The sequence below is a fragment of the Alligator mississippiensis genome, chromosome 4, assembly GCF_030867095.1.
Source record: "Alligator mississippiensis isolate rAllMis1 chromosome 4, rAllMis1, whole genome shotgun sequence".
Taxonomy (NCBI): Eukaryota; Metazoa; Chordata; order Crocodylia; family Alligatoridae; genus Alligator; species Alligator mississippiensis.
Window position 1 is genome coordinate 107,732,577 of NC_081827.1, and position 21,552 is coordinate 107,754,128.

The 21,552-nt window shown below is 37.1% G+C and overlaps 1 protein-coding gene across 2 annotated transcripts in view; it reads right to left on the reverse strand.

Moving 5' to 3' along the window:
* MYBPC1 (myosin binding protein C1) overlaps positions 1-21,552 on the reverse strand; it is a 115,792-nt gene that overhangs the window by 58,249 nt on the left and 35,991 nt on the right. For both annotated transcript variants that reach the window (XM_059726447.1, XM_059726448.1), the window contains exons 4-11: positions 13,479-13,517; positions 11,855-11,890; positions 9,159-9,257; positions 8,277-8,425; positions 7,760-7,877; positions 6,907-6,958; positions 5,228-5,284; positions 975-1,138 (exon numbers count right to left, since the gene is read on the reverse strand). In XM_059726447.1, coding sequence (XP_059582430.1) covers positions 975-1,138; positions 5,228-5,284; positions 6,907-6,958; positions 7,760-7,877; positions 8,277-8,425; positions 9,159-9,257; positions 11,855-11,890; positions 13,479-13,517 — 714 coding nt within the window. The remainder of the gene's footprint in view (positions 1-974; positions 1,139-5,227; positions 5,285-6,906; positions 6,959-7,759; positions 7,878-8,276; positions 8,426-9,158; positions 9,258-11,854; positions 11,891-13,478; positions 13,518-21,552) is intronic.

Consider the following 21,552-nt stretch of genomic DNA (forward strand, 5'->3'; position numbering starts at 1 on the left):
TACATGCCTAATCTTTTTATGAATCATCTTTTTTGAATTATCAACTTCTTTGTCCCAACGACATCATTTGGACAGGGTTCCTTAAAGGCTTTGTTTAATTAAAAAATGCAAAATACTTCCTTTCCTTTTGTCTTTAATTTTGCTGCTTTTCATTTATTTTGAATGTCTCTCTTTTTCTTGTTTAATGGGAAGGTAAATAGAAGGGAGAGAGTGAATTTTTCTACACTATTGGAGTTTGTTGTAACTGAAAAAGTGACACTGTGGTATGGTGGGAGAGGTTTTAACAGCAAAGACAAATGATGGACTTCTGACTGCCCAAATGACTGCAAGTAATTTTAATTTTCCAAATGAGACAGCAACAAGCATAGCTATGTATTTTGATTCTAGTTGCGACTGGCAGAGTTAAATAAATAACTATACATAGCTTCTGGGTTTTCTGGACCTGGGGAATCTGGTATGGGTAAACCGGGTTGAGAGCAGATTATTTATTATCCCTGGATACTAGAACCTGGCTCTAGCCCCTGACATAACCAATCTAGCTAGGGAGAAAGAGTCTGAATCAGCCTACCCCGAACAGAACTGAATGTACTGGCATCCACAGGGGTTACAGTGAACCTGCATGTAACTTTAAAATTCTTGTTTTTATAACATGCCTTAATAGGCTTAATAGCATGGTCTCTAAATTCTACAGTCCTTAATCAGGCAACACTCCCTTTGAAATCAGTGCCAGTTTTGCTGAAATAAGCACTGCAAGTTAGCCAACTGAAACAGAGATGTTTTTAAAAATACTGAACAGGGCACAGCTTTACGTGAAGCAAAATCTGCCCCTGCTTAGTCTCTTTCAGTACCTCTGCACAAAATCAAGGTAGTTTTTGTCCCTGTATATTTCATGGTACTTCCAATCATATTCTTTCTCTTGAGCTGACAACTCCTGTTTGACCATTAGATGTAAGAATACTCTGCCTTCCTCATACCTGCACTCTTCTTCACTTCCCTCTTCATGCGCTTCAGACGTTTTAGCATGCCTCTCAGATCAGTGATACCATACTGAAACGCAATCTTCTCATACTCATTGGGATTGGCATTCTTCAGGAGCTCCCACACATCTATCTCAGGCTCTTCCTCTTGTTTAATCTCCCTAACAGTAGCAAAAAAAAAATGTTGTAGCATATTTAGTGAGACGTCACTGAATTAGAAATAAGGGACCAGAGGGACATTAAAGTGCAATGTTATGCTAGAAAGGTTTTGGCCAAGTTTGTAGATTTAAATCAAAATTTGATTTCACTTAAGAATGGGCCTGAGCAACCAAGGTCTACTCTGAATTCACACTTCTTCAGGGAAATAAAATCCAGGAATGCAGTTTGGTCCTTTCTAGACAGAACGGAAATTCTAACTTCTCAAAAGCGTAGGAAGAGTTTGGGTCTTGGGCTTTAGTATGGGCAACAGGGAAGTGGCAGCACTTTGTGGGAGTTTTTATATTTCTTCATGAAAAAATCCATTTAAAAATACTCCAGAAACATAAGGGCTAATTTTGAACTCATTTAAGCAGGTCTAACTTCACTGATTTTGTTGGAGTCTGATTCACAAGAACATAACTAAGATCAAAGCCTAAGCTCGAGATTCCTTAATTATCATAAAAGAAGACCATGATTCTATGAATGCAGACTCTGGTCCTGCAACTGGTTGCTGAGATCAGGACATGCAGATCCTCTTTCTCAACCAGAGCCTGATTTAAAGGGCAGACATTACCATTATTAGCACTAATGAGAGTTGCACAAAAACGTCCATGTAAAGATGGTAATGTCTGCCCTTTAAATCAGGCTCTGGTTGAGAAAGAGGATCTGCATGTCCTGATCTCAGCTGTTTAAAACAGTCTTTCTATTCCCCTTGCATAAATGGAGAACAAATTTTGACACTGAGCAAACAAACCTTGTTCCAAGACTGTAATATTTGTACCTGTGCATAGTGGGCAAACAATATTTATTATTTTCTTGATAGGCTTGCTGTAAATCATTTGGGCCACAAAATCTCATCCCATTTTTTTTCAAAGATGTGCATTGTGTTGAAAAAAGTTTTTTTTAAGCTGTAACGTTTGAGTTTCTATGGGTGCGTCTACATGTTGCCCTACATCGCTGTAGCAACTTGCTGTATAACTGTAGCAGGTCGCTATGACAATGTAGAGTGAAGTGGGTCTACACATGACCAGCAGCAACTTTGCTGGAGCAGCACGCTTCCCCGTTTTAGCGTGCCTCTATGGCAAAGTAGAGGCAAAATCTAACCGTGTGCTGTGCACACAGCACAATATGGCAATTATGACGCAGTAGCATCATTGCCATACGGCGACGTGTAGCTGTGCCCTGTGAGATCTTATGCTTTTGGGACTTAACAGCATTACTGATGCATTGACAGTCATGAGACATACCCAGTCACACAGTATGTCATTAAGATAACTAACTCATTTGTCTTCCAATAAGACCAGCACAAAGCTAAAAAGCAGGCAAGATTCAGGTTTTAGGCATTTTAGACTTTGGGTAAAATATATATACACAATGTACTTATGCACCCACTGGTAAAAAAGACCTAGCTTGTTTTCTTAAGTACTGTAGCAAGCCAGTAGACTAGGAACACATCTGAATACTGCTTCCAAACATACTGAAACATGTATGTTTAATTGTCCTATCAGTAGTAATGGTTGGTTAAATCTGACTGGGAAGTAAGTAGCAATCATACTTCTCAGTCAGTTAAACTCATAAATGTAAGATTGCATTTCACCAATTTAAACATGGGGGGGGGGGGGCAAAACAGTCAATATACCTTTTTTAAATTACAACATTTAAAAACAGGTTCAATGAAAAGTTTGGTTTGCCCATTAAACACAACAGTTTTACTATGTTTCAATGGATATATCATTTTATCATAAAAATAATGAATTTATGTCAGTAGAATGATAAAAGATACTGTTTCACATTACCACAGAAACACTGAAACTTCTTCACATGCCATCCATATATTAGTAATAAAAAACCCCACACAGAAAGTCATTAGAACCGTTACATTATTCTTGTATTAGTATGATAAATAAATGAACATCTTTAAAATAAAAGATTCTAGTTAGGGATGAGAAGAGAGTAAAAATAGAGACCTGGTGGATATGAATTTGTTCAAAATTCTTTTGCTTTCAGTTATTACTATAAGATTGATGGTTGGTTCAATATTCTGGTCCCAGCACGTTTTTTTTTCCTTTGTATGAAACAACTTAGATAATTCAATAGCTAAGTTACTTATACAGTCTCTATTATCATACTACTTAAGCACCTCAACTTTTTTTTCTCATTCAGGGGTAAATAATAGTGGAGATGAAGGCCCAAATTCTGCTTCCAGGAATGCATACCCAGCTCCCATTGAATTCAATAAAAGTTGTACTGTTGTATCAATAGCCAAACAGGTCTGAAGGTTTACAACCCCAGTAGGGTATAGTTGTCTTAATAGTGCTCAGATCTTAAATGAGCTATTGAAATAATGATGCATAGTTATTTAACTGTCATCATATAAGGGGAAATTGAATATACCAACACTTCTATCCAGGTGTTCTTGTACTGGAACAAACAGGTGGACATAAACTCTTCCTTATATACTAGAATTGCAAAGCCATATCATAAGCCACCTGAAAGCAATTTTCCCCTAATTTTGTAAGCTGGTATCAAATTTTAGGTACATTTTCAGCATCCCATAAAGATATCCAACTGTTCTTTGTTTTTTAAGTCACATCATAAAAGAACACATAGTTAGTGTAGGCCAGGGGTGCTCAACCTATGGCCCACAGTCTAGTTTTGCCCACAGAGCTGTGTCATGCTGCCTGTTGTGCTCTCTACAGGTCTGGAAATTTGGCAGTGGGGGACTGGTAGCAGTGTTACTTGCTGCTCACCTGCTGCCAAATTTTCAAACCCCTGGGGAGCCTGCAGACAAGATAGTGTGGTCCTGCATGCTAAGTCTGATGTGCAGGGCTGGGATAGTACAGAGCCAGATTCCAACATATGGGGCCTGATCCAGGCACATGGGCTTGGGATGGTGTGAGGCCCAAGCAGGACTACATGAAGCCTGATCCAGTTGGCACAGGGCCTAGTCCGGATGTGCAGTGCCTGATTCAGGTATGCGGGGCCAAAACCTGTGTGCTACCCTTGCAAAGGATCCAACCTGCAGACCAGCCCTGTGCCACTCATCTAGCCCCTGGAACCAAAAGTCAATCACCACTGGTATAGAATAAATAATAATTGTACTGAATTTTCTAGTTGAACCAGAAAGAAGGAAAGAACTGAAAAGCCAGTGTTCAATTAACTTAAAATCCTCTTCCATGGTGTGCATGCACTGAGCAGGAAAACTACATGGAAACAATGTCAGTCCCTAGATTTTGTAAGCACTGGGAGTATCTACACATGCATTTATGCCAGCTTAAATTTACTGCGCAATAAGCAGGAATAGGCCGGCATCTACAAGTGCAGGTGGTCAACCTCATTAACATTGTGTATGGAGTGACTTGGGACTAAATTTAGTCTCAAGTCGGTCTGCAAACACAGTGTTACTGAGCAATAACGCGTCTACACATGTTACTGTGCAGTAACTAATTGGGTGTAAATTTAATACCTGCATGATGCAGGTATCAAATTTACTCTCAAGCTGGCATGACTCGGCATATTTACTGCACAGTACAGGCATGCATGTGTAGACTTGTGCCTGTACTGTGCAGTAATTTTGGTTACTGTGCTGTAAATGTGCACGTGTAGACGCACCCACTGTGTGCAGTTTTTAATCTAAAAATACTTAATAAAGTAAACTGAAAATGTACCCAAAGGATTAACTTAACCCCTGTATTTCCTTATGTTCACACCAGACTCAATTTTCTGAACTGCTCATCCCTGCATAGGAAAAAAAAACCTCATGCAAACAAAATAGATAGTCTATAGACTAAATACTATGGGTCTCTTCCAGTAAGAAAGCCTACGACAACCTAAAACATTTGACAGATCTGAGAACTTTCTTTCCTCCGTTATATTTACATGATAGTTAGCTCAATGTTTGCATTTTCTATTCTAAGTATTAAAGTTAGAAATACCAGAAGAAAGTAAAAATATCAAATTCCTGAGAAATGATTAATGCTAAACCTAACTCTTTCTGTGTGAACTTAAAGATTTCCAATCCACACCTGCTCACTTCATCACTTGGTTCTCACCTACGTTTCAGGAGACCACTAAAGTCAAGTTCTCCTGCATCGTCTTGTCCTTCACCGCTGTTATTAATAAAGAAAAATCAAATGTTTGTTTAATACAGAGAGACTAAAACAACACACATTGCAAACACTCTAGATATACTGTATATGCAATACTGTCTAGGCACACAAGTAATTGTATAAAATCAACACAAACTTATGTTCTTTCCCACACAGCCATGTTTCCATAACAAGCACCTGTGGAAAATAACACAAAAGGTTTGTATTGTTTGTTGTTATACTTATCAGACAAATTTTTGTAGCGGCATACATAAATTTGCCAAAATTTGTGTTACGGTTCAGTAACACAAATGTACTTTAGCCAGCCAACACAAAGGGCTTTGTTTTTGGGTTCCAATAATATGTTTATATAAAAACAAAGGACTTGTGCTGATCTTTGCTATGAATGTAAAGCAAAGATTTGCATTGTTGTGTATTCTGCATTTAACAATGCATACCATGTCAAATACCAGATAGCACAGTGTTATATACTGTGTGTGTCAGTGGAGGGAGAAGTCAGGAAAAAATAGTATTTTGTACTCTTAAGAGAGGAATTGTAGCCTTTTTAAAAGATGCATTCCCTTGTAGAAGGTGTTCCATAGCAAGGAAACTTCATTACAGCTATACACAGAAGAAAATGCTCTGTTGTCCGGTGATCCCTGTAAAATGAGAGGTAAAATCCTGGAGCCACTGAAGTCAACTGAAGTTCTTTCAGTGATGCCAGGGTTTCAGTTTAGATTTTTCATAAAGTAGTTTTCTTAAAGTTTTCAGAAATATCTTCTTCTGTTTGCAGTGTTGTTGCTGCTGAGCCATTGTGCTATATTTAAAAATATACCCCTAGAAAGGAAAGCACCTTGAAATTAATATCTTTCTGAGCACGCGTTTGCCCTTTATAGCTCATATTTTTAATAAAAAAGAGGTACTTCTTAGTGACAGTTATGAAGTTTGCTTATATGCTTAAATTTAAAAAATAACATTGGTCTTCTGTGTGTAAAATTAATTCCACTATTTATATTTATTTTTTATAAGAAAAATGATGATGTAAGAACTATAAAGACCACATTATATCAGTGGTTTTAATGGTTATTTGATCCCAAATACAAATAATTTAGGAAAAAATATTTAGAACTGAATGCTTTGTACCAAGTTGTTTGAAATGTGTGTATTGTAATGTTACTGTAAAGATGAATCTGTGACATGCTTTTTTTCTATTCTGAGATAACATGGGCCCAATTTCTATCTTATTTAAGTCAATGGGAGTTTTGCCACTGGCTTCAGTGAGTGCATGACTGGACCCACAATAGCTTTTATGTCATAGCTTGTAATTTTCAAGAAATATATGGTAATATATTTTATTGAATAAATAAATAAATAAATAAAATACATTTACTGGCTTCTTTTTTACCTGTTAGAAATTGCACTTCAATCTCATTTTAAGGTTTATTCTATTATACATGATATCTATGATATAAGATTACTGCATCCCACCCACATCCAACTGTTTCAAATCTCACTTCTGTCAATTTTATTTATAATGCCACCTATTAATAACACTTGATACATTTGGCTAGCAGAGATGGTGGTGGATGAATGTGTGCTCATAACTTATTGACGAACTTCATAGGATCACAAGTTAAAGTTACCTTCTTTTGAAAGCAGATCGGATGTCAAGGGATGGAGCAGCCTGAGAAGATTCTAAGAAAGCAAAAAAAAAGTTTAAAAAGTTAATAGAAATATTTGATTTTCTTGTTTAAAATGAGTTCAGTTCCACTTTTCAGTGGACACAACATATGTGCTCTTCCAGCACTAAAAGCTACCCAGTGCAAGTCTGCTCAGTGCTGAAGTAGGTGTTTTTTAATACTTTCCTCTAATCTACGTTCTCCATTCCCATACACGAGACTAAATTGTGTGATATTTCTCTCACATTCCCTCCCCACCTACACACATGCATGCATGCACATACATACAACCCTTTCTCTCTAACTCACATCCTCAACTTTTCTACATATTCTTGCTAAGCATTTTACAGGATAAATGATGACCTTGTGTACAATCATAGGCCTTGTGCTGGCTTCTGGCACAGGGATGCACCTGAACCAGGGCCACTCCGATGGAACAACACTGATCTATATTGAAGTAATGGATGCAGATAGTTTGGCTTTTTGGCTAACATGCTAGTGAATACATACAGACTACTAGGCTTTTTGGGTTAATTGACAGTCAGCTCCTGAACATGCCCTTAATTGTGGCCTGCTTTCCTTACTGATGAACAAATATTCTGGCCTTGGTAATTTGGTAAGCTTGTTTTGCTAGGGAGGAAAAAATATTCTATTAGCTGCCAGAGTGCTGCTGGTCCTAAGTATTCAGGAAGGTTGCCTGGACCTGTCTTGTCTAGCAGCTGAAATTACAGGATTAGGCAACCAACTGTACATTTTAGGATCAAGCAATAACTTTTTGGGGGATCAATAGGTTTAAATGAAAAAAGTTGAATCTTACCATGGACTTCAAGATCAAAAGTGCAGCTATCAAATTTATCCTTATATGTTACTTCACATCGGTAGTTCCCAGCATAATTTTCCTTGGCTTGAATGATTTGCATCTCAAATGTGTAAATCTTAAAGTCAAACATAGGGTACAATAAGTCTTTTAGTTTGAGATCCGTGTCTAAAAGTCAGAAGTTAAAAGCTGTGGACTAGATTGAGGGCTTGCTCTCTTAGCCTCGTATCAGGATGAGGCCTAGCTGTGTTGACCATATTCCAAGTTCTGGCTCCTTCAGAGCCTGTTATATGCTAGGGAAGGTAATATGATACATCATGTCATTAATGGACAAAACATTTTTTGGGAAGTATGTGGTAGAGCCAGGTACTGAATGCAGTTCTCCCAAATCCCTATCTACTGCCTTAATTATGAGACCTTCCATCCTTAGAGGAACAAACAGTTAAGAATAGCTTTACAGGGTTTTGGATTTCCCTCTGGAAGAATTAAAAAAAAAAGAAATTAAAAAGAAAAGTACCTTGGTTTGACGTTCAAATGTCTCCTTCAGCTGAAGGTGTTTTCCTGCTTTACTGGCTAGATCCATCCATTTACCTTTGAACCACTTAACATTTGGCTTTCGAAGAAGATCTTTGGCTTCTACTTTGGCTACAAATGTAATATTCCCCCCTTTGAAAAAAGAAAAAATAATATAGTTGTTAGTAAAAATGTGGCTGTCTATCATGTAAAAAAATTCTTGTATTACAGTTTTGTGGGGTTCTCAGTAACAGTGTCAAGCTCATGAGAGTCAAATGCATTCAGACAAAGGGGTTGTTTAAACAGAGGACTTCAGTGTAGTATAGAGATACCCATCTGGGCTTTGGTTGAGCTAGTTTGGATACTGCATTCCAGATAGTCATGGCAGCACATTGCTCTGCTCAGTCTACAAAGCAAAATTAGTCTAGCTCAAGCTCCAGGCTACACCAATCTTGACAGCAAGCTAATTAGCCTATCTACAACACTATATGGAGACATTACACTGCTTTCAATTTGGGAGGTAGCATGATAGGCAATGTGGCCTGCCGCACAATAAGCTTGTAATGAGAACTGTTCTGTTAGTGACAGTGCAAGAATAAATAGCACAATTGATCATCAATGTCCTACAATAGACCAAACCTACCCACCTTCACTCTTGGTACATTATTATTCAATTTAAACTGTGTCTTGAATTAATCGACTGAATATTTTCTTTAGAGGAAGGCTAGATTTGGCCTAAAATTGGAGCATACAGCTCCTACTGGAATCAATGGGAAAGATATGTATCTGAAGGCAGAATCTGAATGTTCTGCGAACTGCACATATGTTTGCAGAGTTCACTTGTGTCTTAAAACCCTGCATTTAATTTTTTTTTCTAGGCACTTACCAACCCTTACTGTACCACCCTGTGGTTTTTCAACAAATAATGTGGATCTCTGAGAATCATCGCACTTCTCTGTTTCATCTGGAGTTCCTTCAGACCATACTGGTATGCAGAAAAAAAAGGGGAAATATTACTTTTCAGCCTGGTTTATTCTCTCCAAAGAACACTTACCTGAATTCATTAATCTCTCTAAATGTATTGCCTCTTCTCTTCAGACCTCCTCAATAGCAGAAGTAATTGACATCCCATTGTCAGGGATGAAGCTGTTATATTATCTAGAACTCCTTCAGGAATACCACCTTTGTGGTGGAAAATGAGATAACATTGGTTGTGGGGGAGGACTGGAGCATCTGGTACAAATACCGAGAACAACTTGCATTGCACCAGAGATGTGCCTAGAAAGCAGTTGTGGCTGAATATGTGAAAGGGTGGTTCTATATTTCTTAGTAATAAAGTAGAAGGTTTGAAAAAAAATTATACCACTTCAGTGTTAATGATGGATTGAGCTTCCTAGTTTGTGTTAGAGTAATTTCAGGCTGCTACATAGAGATAAAATAAGCAATTTGCAATCCTCCAGCAACCCAGGATGCACCACTTTCAGTCCCCCCACCTTCCACAGAGCAGGGTTAAAGTTCAGGTGTCCTGCCTCCTAGCCACATCCCTGCTCACTAGCCCTCAAATGGGAAGTCAGAGCTCTGCAAACAAGAGACAGTATTAACTTTTAATGTGTGCCTGTTCACAGCACATTCTAACTTTTAACACCTTTTAACATTGCACAGATTTAGGATAGTCTAAGTATCATGTCTAACTTCATGCTTGCTCACAAGCAAGACAAGAGTCACCACTAGGTGCTTAATTTGTATAGGTTTCTCTCAATCCTGCAATCACTCAGCAGTGGGTACAACCCCATTGTTCTCATTCACCTGGAAGACAAGGGAGGAAGAGGCATGCCTTTGCATTTTGATCTTTCCTTACAGAGACGGAAAAGGGGAGTTTGAGCTCAGCATATAACGAGGCTAGCCCTGTGCACTGGTTGATGTTCAAGGAGAACTAACTACACCTAAATGTTTCAGGCACACCTTCATGGTTCCATTTCTTGTTGAAGTCAGTGGGAATTTGGAGTCAAAGTGGGCCACCATGACCAGAAAGGAAGCACATGCAGAGCTTCTGGAGACTTTTCCTCCGTGAGACCTTCTACAGTCCCTGGGTGTGGATTAAACCTGACTTCCAATGGAAAACCCATGGACAGTGAAAAGAAAACATCTGAGCCAAATGCTCCCTTCCTAGAGATAAAGTAAAATATGTGTCTTTGAGTTAGAACTTGTGGAATAAATACTAGCATTACCCCTCCCCAGATGAGAAGTGTGGGCTGCTGCAGAGGTGAAGATGGGTACAGCCAGTAAAGCTAGCACCACTATAGACATGCTGAAATGGCAGTATGTGCAGAACTTCAGGGATACTGTGTGTCTAATCCCCTTTGTGCCAGACTCAGAATCCCCCTTTCCATGGTTCCTCCTGGAAAAAAAATGCCTTCTAGAGGTTGCTGAATGGGAAAAAAAATAGCACTTATGTCTAGCTTGTTCAGTGCCTTTCAAGTTTTGGTCCCATCTTGTTGCTGAAATAAAATATTCTTTTGAATGTACAGTACCTGTTGTAAAAGACCATTTGTCAAGTGTCAGTATAGTCTTTACACTCTGTAAGGATTATTACTAAAATAATTTTACAGTCTGACAAAAACTGCCCAAATATCTAACAAATAACTTCATTGATCATGGTTCATTACCCAACCAGAAAAATGTAATTGAATTGTTGTATCTAATTAAAAGCTATACAATATTTCAGGAGATCTAAAAATACTAAATGACTGTTTCTAGAGTATATAAAAGAATGTTGTTTTCAGTCTTTTGATGCACTCTAGGTGTGAGAGTATCCAGTACCACTGGACATCTTTTTGTATGTTATTTCTTGCATGCAGACGCACACAGAACAAATACGTTGTGCATAAAGACAAGTGGGAAATGGCCACTAGAGTAAATACATTATGTAATACTGGCTGACTCTTGAATCTGTAACATGCAGACAGCAGTAATCCTAAAAAAATCACAAAATGATACTGAAAAAACAACATTATCAAACAACTTTAAGACTGGCTGATAAGTTACAAAATTTCCAAACAGGAAACATGTTTGGTATGAATCAAGACTGGCAGGGGGCGATTATTTCAGGTAAATCAGTGGTTGAAGTTCCAACTCAGCATTTCATTTAAGAGACTGCAACCCCTGCAACTGCAACGACAGGGGAGTGGCTTTATCTGCTCAAATGGGAAGAAAAAGGTCATGGTTCCTTAAAAGTTTCCTGCCCTTTTGGCTGGAAGAAGGGGGCAAGAAGGGAGGGCATCACCTGAACAAAGGGCTGGACATAGGACACATGTAAAGCAATAGCCTTTTGCACATTGCACTCGGGCAGACATACACACACACTCTTTGCCTGATGGAGTCCTCTGTCACTCTCAGTTCAGCAGCTAGTGACCAATTTCCTTTGTTTAAAAGTAATAAAAAAAATTATGGTTGAGTGTTGTATGAAAATCTGTAATAAGAATTAAAGGTAAATTAGCTTTAAGAAATAATTCATTAATGATAAATTGCATTATGCTAGGATTGGAATGTTTCATTTTCTTTTTTTCCATCAAGAAGTCTCACCTGAATCTTTTCTCTGTCCCCGCTGTGTAGTCCCATCTGAAAGGAAAGAGTGATCTGGATGATACCAGTTTGGAGATTAGAACCTGCTTGACCTCAGAAATTATTGCTTCTTTAAAAAAATGTTGCCTCTTCACATGTTGGAGGATTGGAATACAAATAAAAATAAATACTGGCCATGTCTACATGAGACGCTGACTGTGCAGTTGTTACTACGCAGTCATTTAGTACTTGTGTAAACACATGCTAAATGACTTTGCAGTAACTGGAGTTACTGCACAGTCGCTTCAAGGAACAGCTGTTTTGTGATGCTGACTGAGCAATAGCTCATGATTATTGCACATTAGCATTGCATCATGTTTCCTGCCACGTGATGCTACCGTGCAGTTGTCATGGGCTACTGCACAGTTAGTGTCACGTGTAGATGCAGCCACTATGTAGGACCTTAATCGTTGGGATCTGGGAAAGGTATAACTAGGACTGAATCTCAAGAAGATGACATCCTGGTTCATTCATAGTTTATGGTCCTTTTGAAACAAATGAAGATGTAATATGGGAGGAAGGCACAGGTGTGGAGAGCATGCATTTTTGGTGACTTCCCAAAGCTGGTGGCATCAGGATCATAAGCTGCTCCTTTGCTCCTGATGGCCTTTTATCAGCCAGTTGACTGATGGCCTGCACTGAAAAATTCAAACCATGTGCCTTCAGTGGGGCAGCAGCACAAGCAAGCAGGCTAGGTAAGATAGCACATAGAAAACTACCATATTTTCTCACAAACTACACACCTTAGAATATAATGTGCACCTTGGTTTTGAAAGGTGGAATGAAGAAAAAAAGAGTTTTCCAGAGTTTTGGCTACATAGAGCAGGGACAGAACCTACTCTTTGTCTGATTCACCTTCCCATTCCTGCTTAGCTAAAGCCAAGCTCCTGCTAAAGACTGGTGTCCATGGGTGGATCTGTGATTTGGAAAAAAGTTAAATACTCTCCAGCACTATGAAGTAAGAGGAAATAGAGCAGGAGCAACTAGCAGACAGCAAAACTGTGCTAAGAAAGGATATTTTGATTGATGAATCATCAAAACCATTAAAAAGAAGACATGATTGTTAGCACCTGTGGAGTGAAGAACATGAGCTATTAAGCCTATGGACTCCATCAGCTCCCTGAGGAATAATACTGTAGCTTCTAGACTGTGGCTCAGGCATCAAAGCAGGGTGCTTCTAACTCAGACAGAAAATAAGCTTAATACATGCACCTCAATTTTGGGAGGGCTGATTTTGGGGAAAAATGGGTATATTATATGTGAGAAAATATGGTATTTTAAATTCATAATGGACTTGACTTAATAGTAATGTTGAAATCTGTTTTAGGTTTAACTCTAGAAAAGCACTCCATATTTGTTTATATGAAAGCACAAGAAGTACTGAAATGTCACATAAGCCTTTAAAATGGGTTTGAAGAATGGCTGTAGTAGAATAAAAAGCTTCAAACTGGTGCTCTGCACACATGTGTGTCTTTCTCTGCATTGGTGGAAAACTGCAGAACTGGGCCTCTAGTGAATGAATAATCATTAATGAATGAATGAATGAGTTAATTAATTAAAACAAAAGCATTATAATAATCCTAACCTGCTGGTGGAGGACTAACAGAAGAGGTTTCATCTTCATCTGTGAAAAGAAATATCAATTTTAAAAAACTGTGTAAAGAAAAAGAAACCACTGGAGATCATCTGTTTTAGTACAAGCAAATGAAAACTTAAAACCTGCAAAAGAAGGGGAAAAATCATGATTGTCAGAATCACTCATAATGGCAACTTCAAACTGATGAATAAAGCTTTGAGTGATTCAGTAGCTGAAATGGTAAACCTTAATGATCTGAGTAAGTTAAAAAAAAGGATGTGAAAATGTAAACTGTGATCTATTATTAAAACATGGATTTATATGGGAGTTGTTGAAGTGATTCCATTTGTTAGATGTAATCCACAATAAATACAAAAAAGCAACAATGAAATCAAGGTCAACCATATATCTGACCTTCTGAAGAAGATGATGTTTCACTGGTGTTCGCGTCTGCAAGTAAAATGTGTAGCACATACGTTCAACATAAATAATTTCATACATTTAAGACATCACTCTTAAAAAAATGCCATTATATTTACATTTTGTAACTTCCATATTAGAATATTAATTCAAAATATAAGGTTCAGGCAACTGATTTTTTTTCCATATAAAAGTAAAACTTTAAAATATTGAAGCATTAGTAGACCACTGGGTTTTAATGTTAATAACAATGAATATTTATTATGGTATTAATAAATCATGTATGAATGATTCCATGTCTAATTTAGTAATTGTACTGTTATTTTGAAATCTTAGCCCATATACACTATCATGATTACACATCTTTAAAAAATCTTGGCAAACTGTGAAAATACCATTAAAACTGTAACATTAAAGGCTAGTGATAATACTCATGATTCTGAAAAAAACCCTTAGAGGCAAGATAAAAAGCCTTCTCTAAAATAGTCCAGGATCTTATTTAGCTAATCTGTTTGAATCTTACATATTGAATTGAACACACTCAAAGCTCTAACTCTTTGGGGAAAATACTGGGTGTATCTACACATGTGCTTTATTGCACATTAGTCTCTTTTAATGCACATTAAAGGGGCACTTAAAAAATCATGCTATTTAGTTAATCTGTATTAAAATAGGCTAATGTGCATTAAGTGTCACTTTAAAAACATGCTATTTAGTTAATACACATTACAAAAGGGTAATGTGCATTTCCCTAGTACCTCACAGTGGAGGTACTAGATTTAATGTACACATTAAAGCGCATTAATAGACATGTAGATGCACCCAGTGGGTTTGTCTACATGAGACATTTACTGTGCAGTAGACTAATTAGCTGTGCAGTAAATGTCTTGGTGTCTACACATGCAACCCTATTAGGCTGGAGTAAACTAATTTACAGGTACTATCCTGCTGCAGAATAAAAAAAACTCCACAGCAGTGCATGTGTAGATGCTGACCTGGTTGGCTGGGGCATAAGGGTGCTTCAGTGCAAGGGGCTGCCTACTGGCTAGCCCCATGCTGAAGCACCCTTATGCCCTAGCCATTTCTTCCACAGTGCATTGAGCTGTGGGGAGCAGCCCCCTGAACCTCCTACCAGCCAGGGCTGCTCTGATCCATGTGCACATGCAAACGTGCGTCCAGAAGCAATAAACTCCAGTGTGATAAGCATCACATGAATATGCATGTGTAGATATGCCCAGTGAGTGTTAATATTTTTTAAATGAATGTTAGTAAAAAAATATAACTTTTACCTGTACGCATGTTGAAAAGCTAGAACAAACTAGATATAATTATAGTCTTTATGGCACACACACATGTTGACAGTTACGTAAAGCTGTTCAATGGAAGTTGTCATTTGCAAATTACTATAAAACTTCAGGTAAGTTCCTAAAGGGTGTGTCTACATGTCGCCTTATGGTGACATGTTTACGGTGCCATGCTTCAGTACTTGTAAAAGGAAGCACAGTATGGGTGGTTACTGCACCATATGCGTGGCACATGGGTAAATATTGTTGCTACATCACCATATTGGCATGCTGTACCTGGGGAGCACACCGCTACAGCAACGTAGCTGGCAATTGCATGTAGACACACATGATCACAACATAGTGAGTCACTACATTGCCATAGGGTGATGTGTAAATGTACCCAAAGAAAAGGTAAAAGATTACTACCTGAGGTAAATTGGAGGGACGGAGAGAGGGGCAGGGGGAAAGGAGTGGAAGTGAATATTTTTCAGAGTAAAATAAATATTTAATTTCTGCCCAGGACTCAAGAGCAACAGTTTAATTATTTATTTCCTTGAATAAAATATTTAAAAAACATTGTTGCTTAATAAAAGCATTCGTAGCATGTTCTTGCAAAGCTCTGCTCATATGAATACTTCCTCCTAATGTGATTAGTCCTAGTGAATCCAATGACGTCTATTTTCATGGTTAAAGATTTGCTAGATCAAGGCCGCTTTTAATATATAAATTATATGTACTATGAAAATAAATGTTTAAAGAAAGTATCAAAAAGGCATGACATTATTCTTTTGCTTTAGTATAAACATTCTAGTTTTCTTTTTCTTTCCTGGGATGAGTTTAATGATCCCTATTAAACTGCATATGAAATTTAAGGACTAATTAAACCATCTTACATTTAGATTGTGTCCATTTCTGTAAACTCCTAGTCAAAGGTAGGTAATTTGAAGACTGATAATTTCAATCGAGCTACACCTTCATAATACTTATGTAATTGTTATTAATTTATTAAACTTCTCCTTTTAAAAAAATCCTTTGGGAAAGGATGTTGACAATAAAATGTAGACCTTTCATATAAAGTAAAAGGATTTCCCAACAAAAATGAACACAACACAAAGATCCTGGGAAGGTGATTTGTTATTCAGAGTAAAAGTTTCAAAGATATGCTCAGTAGGACAGACCCTGATGCACTCTGAGCACCTGCAACTTCTATTAGCATCAGTAGGGATTGCAGATTCTGGTTTCTAATGGAGACATGATAATAATAAGGTCATGACAAACATATTAAAAATTCAATATTGTGCTGATTGATCAGTAATTAGAAGGGATAATTGATTCCAGCGCAAGTATGATACCATGTTATATAAGAATTCAAAAGCATATTTCTTCCCCCTCCCTCACCCTTTTTGTTTTTGCAATAATGCCATTGTGGCTGATGAAGGCTGTGAAGAGGAAAAGAATACAGTTGTGGCCTAAAAAATATTAACTTATCTCAGTCAGCACAATATGTTGGATGTAGTACATGTAGTTATCTGATGAAAGATAATAATCATGTCATAAAAGGAATGATCTAGCTTACTGCCATTCTATTGAAAGACTTGACAAACTAGAAGAACAAAAAAGGAGTTATTTGGTTTGCAAGCTGATGACTGTGTTGTCACCAGTGCAACCTATATTTCTTTCCAAACAAAATGTTAACGCAAACCACACCGTACATGTCAAGGCTAGTAAAATGTGATGACAAGGGAAACTAATCTAAAACAGGAAATGTCAGTGGGGCTATTTTGACTGATGAAATTAAAAAACTACCAGTCCATCACCCCTTAAATTTCTAATTTGCAGGATAGGATGGACTAATTATTAAATAAACAGGATGAATGGTTTTATAACAATGATTTATTTGTTTTCTATGTGAAAGTGATGGGCTAGTCTATGTTAGAAATACCATCTATTTAAAAAATGACAAAGACCCAAAAATATCAGACCTGCTGGAAGGATTACGATCATTATTTCACTCTCCTTTTCCTCTGTAAGTAAAATTTTAATGGAATATATTTAACAATTTACTGCATAAGAACTAGATAAGATGAAACCATATGGTGCAAATAAGTTGACTCCCTTTATATATTTGATATATTTCTCTTCAGACTTACACTATATTGACTGGCATAGTACATAATTCAGTACAGGTTTTCTCTCTTTGGTCTATGTTTATCACACACATTTATACTGACTTAACTGAAATATATCATGTATGAATTTACAGCCTTGTGTTGACATGGCATTCACTGAAGATCAAAGTCTTAAATCTTTAATAGGACAAGTTCTGTGCTGGGGAAAAAAAACAATTCATCCTGCAAAGGAGTTCACAGAAAACTTTCGCATTTATAATTTGATTTTATTATTTAGGTCTGAATGTTGAGATTGTCAGTGTGTAAAAAACAGCGAAAGAGTAATGACTTATTTATGTATTGCTGAGATTAAAGCCTTGGATCCATTTTCTTTCTGTAAGATATATTGCTTTGAAATGGACAATACAATAATACAGTTGTAATTCTACACTTAGCCACAACTTTAACAATTTTACAATTCTCCAGGAGTGCCAAAATTAATCAAAATAAGTATTATATTTATTGTAAATAAAAATATACCATAAGGCACGTGAAAATACCTGGATGTAGAATAAAATCCTAGCCATAATGAAGTAAGCAGGAGTTTTGCCATTACTTCAACACATCCAAGATTTCTTTCTCACATCAGTATGACTGTGGTGATAACTTAGAGGAGCTCATATAAAAACAGCAAAATGGATAAAGATAAAAGTATCTAACTTTTGTTGTATGTGAACATGTTGAACTATTCTAATTTAGTTTGTTAAATGGACTTTTAGCATTGCTTTTTAGTGTGCATAGAAATGAGGGAAAGGGGCATTTTATTGTATTATATTCTAATTGTATTCACTTTTTTTTTTTAAGTTGATCAATATGTTTCTTTCCAGGGAAGGATAAGTGGGTTCTGGTGACAGCCACATTCTCCTGGATGAGAGAGAGAGAGTGTACATGTTCCCAAAGCTCATCTATGCTGTCCTTCCCATTTTGGGAGGGACAGTAAGGGGAGAGGGATGGCCCTGCTTCTGAGACAGGGAAGTGGGAGTGGGTGGGAATAGGAGGAAATCAGGGCGGGGTGGATTTAAATTTTTTTTTTAGGGTGGTATTGAGTGTGGTCTGAGAAGGAAGGTTAGGTTGGCTATGTGAGGGGATGGTCTTCTTAATCAGGGGAGTGGAAGAAGGGTGGATTGTTTTGAATTTGGGGTTTGTCTGTTTGTTTTGTGGTACCTTATTATTTTAATATTTTACTCTTTTCCCATAATTTTTGCCCTTCATTGTAAGATGCCCTAAACTTTTCTTCAAGAATGGTGGCATATCAATCCAAAAAGTAAATATGCTAATGAATTAATTTACAAAAAGTAATAAGGCAAAAATATTTCCATATATTACCATGTGATATATTTCTCTATAAAATTTTGTTAGCTTAGAAGAAAGGTTGGTAAAGTAATTAATATAATTCTTGTGAAAAACATCATATAGTATCAGAACTAGAACAACTATAAGCACCACAGATTAGAAAAGAACCTGGAATTTACCTAAATATTACCTTTAGTATTGATACATGAAAATTTACTTTCAGTGATCCAATTACATCCTTAATCTTGATTTATAAGACATTCTTATGAACTTTATCAGTGATACATATTAAGTATGTGATGTAGGTATTTAAAAGATGCATAGGTAGGTCCTGGGGGTGAGTGTTAAGGTTATTAGAAGGTTTAAAATAATGTCAACACTCACTAATTTGAATATGTGAATGATCAAGTATTCATGGAAATTCCCTGAATACTTCATGCCCAGTCTTGTAAGAAAATGTTGTACCTTAAGTCACAGATCTATTTGTGGGTTGGCCTGTACATGCACTCCTCCTTGAAGAGCCAAGGGAGCACAGAATCTGCTTTAGGGGAAGCAATTTGTTACAGCTACTTACTAGGTGTAGCATGTTCTCCTCCTTGTGCCAACTCATTTTTGCTGGTCATCAAGTTGTGGGAGTGGCAGAGTCATTTACACTCTACTTCCTCTCTGCCTCCTACTCCTCTCGCACTTGCTTATGAAGTAACAGATCAATGGCCATGTGGATCCTTCTCTCTCTACTATGTCAGAAGCCATGATACAAAGAGGTTGCATGTGTACACATGGTGGTGCATAATTTTATCTTTTCCAGTTTACATCCCCTTTACACTAATTAAGACCTTTCACAATTTGACCCATATCTTTCAAACTGAGATCAGTACGTGGCTGAAGTTACACTAATTATTTTAGCAAACAATGCTGAATTAATGTTGGAATTTCCTTCTTTTTCAAAAGAAGAAATACTATTCAAGGAGCCCTAATGAGACTAGGGGAGAAAATCTGTCATGTGCATTTCTTTTATTGAAGGTGCCAGAATTCTCATGGCTCCTAAGGTGCAGGATGGAGGGCTAAGTGGGTCTTCTGTTGTGCAGCTTCCCTGATTAGCAGGAGATGAAGTCAAGCACTGTGGAGCTAAAGACCTCTGCTCCGTACACTTCAGGAGATGTGTCTCTGGAAAAAGTGCTCTAACCTACCCTGCTTCTGTGGTGCATTAAGCTCTATGGGGAACCACCTCTTTGTCTAATAATCAGTCCTTACTGATCTGTCTATTAAAAAGTCTCTTAAAAATTTTTAAAAAGCCAGGAGTTTTCTTGTGTGAAACTCTGTACATCAGCCGTTGACTTCTAATCTTCTAGGACAGGCAGATTAATTAATAGGGATTATGTTTATAATTAAGGTGTTCACATACTTGCACATCTACCTATTTCCCCACCCCTGCACTACTCCATATATGAGATTTTGTTTGGTTCTCTCTCTCCTGTTTAGGGCATTACAGTGTGATCATTTGTATATGATAATGTTTCCTCAAAACATTATGCAAAACCCTAAATTAAATTTTCTTAAAATCATTCAGACTCCTAACAAGTAAAAGGATTCACATCATATTTCCCCTTCATACAGTTTCCAAGTAGAGTAATTCTGTTTCTTTTCAGCTTATTTTCATATCCAATAAAATAATTCAGTGTTGTACTTTAACTGAAGGCAACCTTAAATCTGTAATGAAAGCAACTACAGTGCTTCATAATAAAGCAAAAAGTAAATGGAATAGACATACAGTATAAATAAAATACATGAAACTTTTGTTGAGTGTGGGAACAGTAAAAATTCTGGTTTGTGGAGGAAATTTGGTATGATAAGTCAGTGCCCTGGATTTCGACAGCTATATGATAAACAAGTAAAGAATAGGTCTAGGAATTTGAGAGAACTGAAGGTGCCAGGTACATGCAGCAAGTTACACAATTGCAAGTAACTAGGTGCAATGGTAAATCTTGTCCAGTCTGTGCTATGGAACAAACACTTCTTGACCCTCACATGATTTAAGAATAGACATAGGCACACTTAATGCTGTATTTAAAGGTGTCATGTCTCAGTCACAGGAAAGTGAAATGAAGTACATGGGAATGGGCATTCTTACATAGTATAAAGTAACAGCAAAACTAAGAGCTGAATTTTTATCTCATTTGTATCACCAAAAATCTAGAGTAACTCCAAAGAAGCTGGTTATGTCATTCTAGATTGATGTAACTGAGAGCACAATTCAATTTCAAAGCTGGGTGCATTAAGTTACAGTTCCAAAATAGGTGGTCTGGTTTTGAACATGCTGAGCGTTTGTCAGCCCCCACTGATGTTTATGCCAGCTGTTGGGTACTCAGCACTTTGGCAGTCCTAACCACTGTACATAAGTGAAACAGCTGAAGTTTTATTAGCAGGTTGAATGGTTGAGTGAAACCTAAAGAAAATACAGAGATAAAACATGCAGATATTTTAGTAGATGGCTGGGTAGAACCTAGAGAAAAGATATTGATGAAACATGCAAAAGCTTTAGCAGGCATCTGAATGGCTGGATGGTACCTAAAGAAAGGGATAAGTAAGCTAAGTTTAGATTTGAATGATTATTTCAGCAGTTGAGAAGACAATGGAAGCAATATTTAATGCACAAGATGATGCTGCATTAAAAGGAGAAAAGAAAAGAAAAGAAAAGAAAACTGAGGAATGGACAATGGTTCAGTTTAAGATGACATGGTAGTAAATCAAGTGGGACCTTCTGCTGATTCACTTCCTGTTCTGTAAATAAAATGAATACTCAACAGCCAGAACTCAGTTTCAATTTTCCCTTAGCATAAATCAGATATCCATGGAAGGAGAAGTGCTGTACAAAAGTAGAAAATTATTCTTTTCATTTAATGATTTCCAAGGAAA